At 33.2% G+C, this 5,233-nt stretch overlaps 1 protein-coding gene across 2 annotated transcripts in view; it reads right to left on the bottom strand.

The window, feature by feature from the left end:
* The window catches only part of LOC110425963 (glutathione S-transferase zeta class-like), a 3,975-nt gene extending 684 nt beyond the window's left edge, over positions 1-3,291 (bottom strand). Inside the window, exons 1-9 of one of the 2 annotated variants that reach the window (XM_021441049.2) lie at positions 3,178-3,291; positions 2,995-3,079; positions 2,863-2,919; positions 2,683-2,768; positions 2,518-2,589; positions 2,092-2,145; positions 1,891-1,966; positions 835-896; positions 190-249 (exon numbers count right to left, since the gene is read on the bottom strand). In XM_021441049.2, coding sequence (XP_021296724.1) covers positions 190-249; positions 835-896; positions 1,891-1,966; positions 2,092-2,145; positions 2,518-2,589; positions 2,683-2,768; positions 2,863-2,919; positions 2,995-3,079; positions 3,178-3,180 — 555 coding nt within the window. In that variant the 5' untranslated portion in view covers positions 3,181-3,291. The remainder of the gene's footprint in view (positions 1-189; positions 250-834; positions 897-1,890; positions 1,967-2,091; positions 2,146-2,517; positions 2,590-2,682; positions 2,769-2,862; positions 2,920-2,994; positions 3,080-3,177) is intronic. The other variant, XM_089785198.1, reaches the window with a different exon arrangement.
* Positions 3,292-5,233: the final 1,942 nt, after the last annotated feature.

The raw sequence follows: 5,233 nt of genomic DNA, 5'->3' as shown, positions 1-5,233 counted from the left end.
CTCATATGAAGCAATATTTATCCCTGTAACTCCACTCTCTGCAGAAATAGTTTGTGTATAGCAAGCAAATCAAAACACTTCGAAAGGCTCTGTGTGTGTGTGTGTGTGTGAGTGAGAGAGAGAGAGAGAGAGAGAGAGAGAGAGGGAAGAAAATGCAGAAAGTAGAAGTTCCTGGAATAAGTGGACTACCATGTCAACATTGAATCTTTTAATCCCAGCATGAAGCTGTGGTGCTAGAAACAGATCAGCCTGAAAACAATAGCCAACAGGTAATAATATGTATATATTTTGAAGATTTGTAATCTAGGTAAAAAGTTTCAGCAATTTCTTATTCTGCAGTACATTAGTAGTGCACTTCTAAAAGGGCATTGTAGCAAGTAACTCAATGCGATATTAGTAACATCAAACAGAATTTAGAGCCACAGCTAATTCCTTTCATCTAAAATTCCAAAGTCATGGTTCAAGGGCAGAACTGCATCTAAATGTTGCCCAAAAGGGCAACTGGTTTATATATTGCACATCACATACTGCTGGAGGAAAATGTAACAGTTTTCACCAGCACTGAGATTGCAGACTTACTAAGCCAAGAGAGACAAATTGTCTTTGGCGTTCACCTTCCCCACCCCTTCCCCTTCTGCAACCATGGTTGTCTCAACCTTTACAAAATCCATCAAACCACATTCATTCTACGTGATACTAAAACTCCCTCATCTACATCCTGCAATAAATATAAAAGCCTTCCAAACCCTCACATCTAAGCATGTGTTTGCCTGCTTTACCAAGTATATTGCACATGAAGTCGCAAAAATAAAAACAGGAGAAAAAGAAACAAACCATGAAAACTTCATCTCCAGTTGCATATCTTCCAGCATGGTCCTTTAACAGCTTCTCAAGTGCTGAAACACAGAATTATTAATCAAATCCAATGCCAAATCCATTCGAGGGAGCAATAACAATCATAAATTGAAACTTCAGCTCCAATCTTCCAACGATTCAAATTTAAAGTTACATTTTCGTTTCATTTTTATGTTTACTGTTTACTAACCTGTGATTACTACCATAAAAATGTAACTCATTAATAATGAATCCTACAAATGTTTCTCAACTTACCCTTCATTTTCACCCAAGAAGCCATAAAACTAGCTCATCATGTGGAAATAGATTACATGTATTAGGTATGAACTCTTGTCCTTCTACCAGTTAAGAATCTTCCACTCAAACAAGAAATCTTTTCTATGGTTTAAAAATATGGATTGCTTAGACAAGATTTCAAACTTTCTAAGTCCCAAAAGAATTTATGTTCACATATGAAAAGTCTTTCCCATCCTACTGAACTTTATCAAGACAATGGATGGCATAAATAGGTGATTCTATTAATCTTAATGAACTCCCAAATTTTAACAGCTCCACAAAACCAACACAGATGATTGAAACCATTATGTGATGCCATCTGGTGTTTGTCCCATATATTTTTTAGAGGGAGTAGATGCACAGCTATCAGGTGAGATACAATAAGGTAACTGTTTGGTGGATTATCTTTTCGTTACTTCTACCTAAATATTGAAATTATAAAACTAATATGAACATATTGCTAAGACAGCAAGGTGCAACAGAAAACATTGCAGAATGCTGTTTGCAACTCAGAACCATTGTCTACGAAGCAATGCAAGGTTTTACATGGTGGAATTGTGATTACAAGGAGCTAGCTTTTGCAGTCCACCAGTAACTTGAATTTTATAATGTAAAATTCACCATTTATCACCACTCTTTTTTCCTCTTTTGCATGGTTTCCCTTAAATGGGTCTTTTTTCCATTTCATTTTTCCAGTAACCCTTATGGCATTTCATGTAAGGAGGATACTTATCTGATAGCACTTTAGGTAGTGCTTACCGTCAAAGCCCTTCTCAATATGGCGTTTTGCCCAAGGAATTTTCTCATCTGGACTTACTTTTTCTTCAATGTACTTCTGTAAAGGGAAAAGTGGCAAACTAAATGCAATTCCGATATATCTCAGTAATGCGAATAAGAATATCTGCTGATTTCCAAAATGAAATGAATACATAAAAGAAGCAACTTCACTTAGAGACAAACCAGTACAGCTAGATTCTGAAGAGGCTGTATGCTTGAGCAAACAATATTTGCAGCCTATAAAATGATGCAATAAGTCATTAGTGAAGACTGCAGCATAACTTAGTAAAACATAGTCCAGGCACAGCAGAGCATATAACCCAAAGCTTTGAGAAGAAAACAGTAAAGCAATGTGAATTAGCAAGCTATTCATAGTTTGAGCAAGTATGCAGATGATGGTTTAATCATTGAAGCTAAAATTTGCAGCCAGAGCCCAGAATCCACTGCTTTGAGTTAGATTAACTAGTCAAATAATCATACAAAGCCACTCAGCTTAAAATGCACTTCACATCCATGCATTGCCTAGCAAAAATATATGGAAGAAAAATAAACAAAAGGAGGGTAAAGAATGGAGTAACTAGAAGTGAAGAAAAAAATGAAAGCAGAGACCTGGAAATTGAGTGCCTTTTTTTGAAGATCAGATGGCAACAGCGAACGTTGAGGGTATTTCTCCTCCAGATACTGTTGGTTTAGTTTCACAGTTGTTAAAAACAAATAACTCAAGCTAAGTAATAGGTATATTAGAATAGAATAGTAGGGAAAAAGAAAAGAGACCATGAAAATGGCAAAAGAGTCTGAAATGACAATGTCACCATCCACCAGCACCGGCACATACCCAATGGGATTCAGCTTTTGAAATTCTACCCATTTTCCAGTTTCAACATTTCAGTTACATAAATTAATCAGAGAACCAGACAGAGTACAAATAAAAAATTAAGTAAATAACATTCTGACCAGGACTGAATTGCTCCCCCTTGAACAAGTTAACGGGTATGTACTGGTACTCCAGACCTGCCACAGACAGAAGCCAATAGCCAAAAGTAATTAGTAATAGATGGAGAAAGAAGAGAATCGAAAAGAAGCTACCTTTGAGGTTAAGGGCAATCCGGATACGACAGGAGCAGGAGCTCCTCCAGTAAGAATAGAGCTTCAGTTTCTTCTCCTCATGTGCCTGCAGTTGTGTTCTCAATTAATCCATTCATCATCACAACCATTATCATACTTGGTCAAGCCAGAGAGTAAAGATTAAAGAGAGAAGAGAGATTGTACCATGTTTTTGCTGCAATCAAAGGTCAACACTCAACACTCCAACCTGATCTTTTCTCCCCTTTTGTCTTGTTTTTATAAGAGGAGAAATGCCAAACTGCCGAAACACAACTCCAGCACGGATCCACATTTTTAATACGGAAAATTCTATCAAAACTTCCCTGTCACCATCTTCAGAAAAAAGTATTATAATTTTTTAGATGAATTAAATACACTTAATTAGAGATAATATCTAAAATAATCTTTAAATTATTCAAAAAATTTTGAATAAATTTTTATTTTTTATTATGTTTGAATCGAATAAGACTTTATAATTTATAACAACAATGACATAATAACATATTCATATGGTATTTTTTTTTCTTTAATTTTATAAAATATAAAATGATAAATGATATTTTAATTAATAATAATTTATCAATCATTACTCATAAGTGTATATATAGATAAAAATAAAAGTACAGTAATTTAATTAAACACAATAGAAGAATAAGGTTTTATTCAAATTTTTTAAATAATTCAAAAAAAAAGTAAAACATTATGCATAACCATTATAAACATTTTAATCTTTTATAACTTTTTAGATGAATTAAATATATTTAACTAACATATGTAAAAAGTCTTTAAACTATTATGAAATAAATTACAATGTGAAGCATGTCATACTAATATTAATTAACATTTGGATGATAGGTAGATGGGAATTCTTTATGACAAGTAGAAAGAATGATGTGGAAGAAAACCGTAAACATTTTTTTATGAATTCTTTTCAAAAATACCTCTCATGCATAAAATATTTTTGAAAATAGTTATCTTCATAATTTTAATTATTTCTAACCAAGAGAATTAATTTAAACAAATTTACCATTAATTAAACTGACCCATATGTTTAGGTCTGCGTCTTAACTCAACGCATATGATTAGGTCAAGTTTTTAACCTCTGTAACTCCTTTGTTTTTCTTGACATATCATTCATCTCCAAATCATCCTCTTCAGAGCTTTACTCGATAGGTAAACTTTTTAGCATTTTTAGCAGTGATAGAAGCATTATAGAGTAATTTGAGCATAAAGGTAGGCATATTATATAATTGAGAGAAAGTTCACATTCCATGCATTGAGTTAAACCATAAAATTGCATATATTTTTAACCATATCCAAAAAGATAAGCATATTCTTCATGTTCTTCATTTCTTGTTTTTGAGCATAAAGGTAAGCATATTCTTCATATTCTTCATATTCTTGTTGTTTGAAGTTGAATTTAAATTTGAATTTGGTAATGCTGGTGGTTTTTGGCTCGAATGTGGACAAAGCATGCATGACTAGTTGATAAGGCATGCGTGATTGGTTTTAAGCATTGGATTTAAGGGTTTTAGGCATTACGTGACTTAGGGTTTGCGTGACTAGTTGATAAGGCATGTGTGACTAGTTTTAGGTATTGCATTTGGGGTTTTAGATATTATGTAACTAGTTGATAGGGCATTGCGTGATTGGTTTTTAGGCATTAAGTGATCGATTTTTAATCATTACATGATTGATTTTTAGTCATTGCATGATTGGTTGATAAGGCATTGCTTGATTGTTTTATAAAGCATTTCATAACTATTTTCTATAGTGCATTACGTGACTATCATTGATTGAATATTAATGTTTTTTTTAGGTCAGCTTTAATACTTTAATATGTATCTGTTTTGTTACTTAATGCTTCACACATGTTTCATTTATTTTCTTTTATGTATGCAAAGATAGTAAATAGTTATTGTTTTTTTAAATCTTCCTTGATTATAAATGCTAAATGGAAATATTAACTGCTTTTTGTTACAGGTCACCAAAACAGCGTAGGAGAACCTAGAAGCTTTGCTTCATGTGCTGAGGGACTAGTGGGGCGTCAATGCTGGCATTAACATCCATTTTAAAGGGACGTAACTGCTTGAGGCTCCTATTACTCAATCATTGGATGATGATCAGATGCAAAACCTGATGCTACATCCTTAATTGCATATTGATAACTCTATGATATAGAGTTGTTTGAACTTTGTTTTGATAATAATTTAGCTTAGTT

Source organism: Theobroma umbraticum, unplaced genomic scaffold (genome assembly GCF_002168275.2).
Source record: "Theobroma umbraticum cultivar Fairchild unplaced genomic scaffold, ASM216827v3 scaffold_12.1, whole genome shotgun sequence".
NCBI classification, from domain to species: Eukaryota; Viridiplantae; Streptophyta; class Magnoliopsida; order Malvales; family Malvaceae; genus Theobroma; species Theobroma umbraticum.
This window is presented reverse-complemented; position numbering and strand designations above follow the sequence as displayed.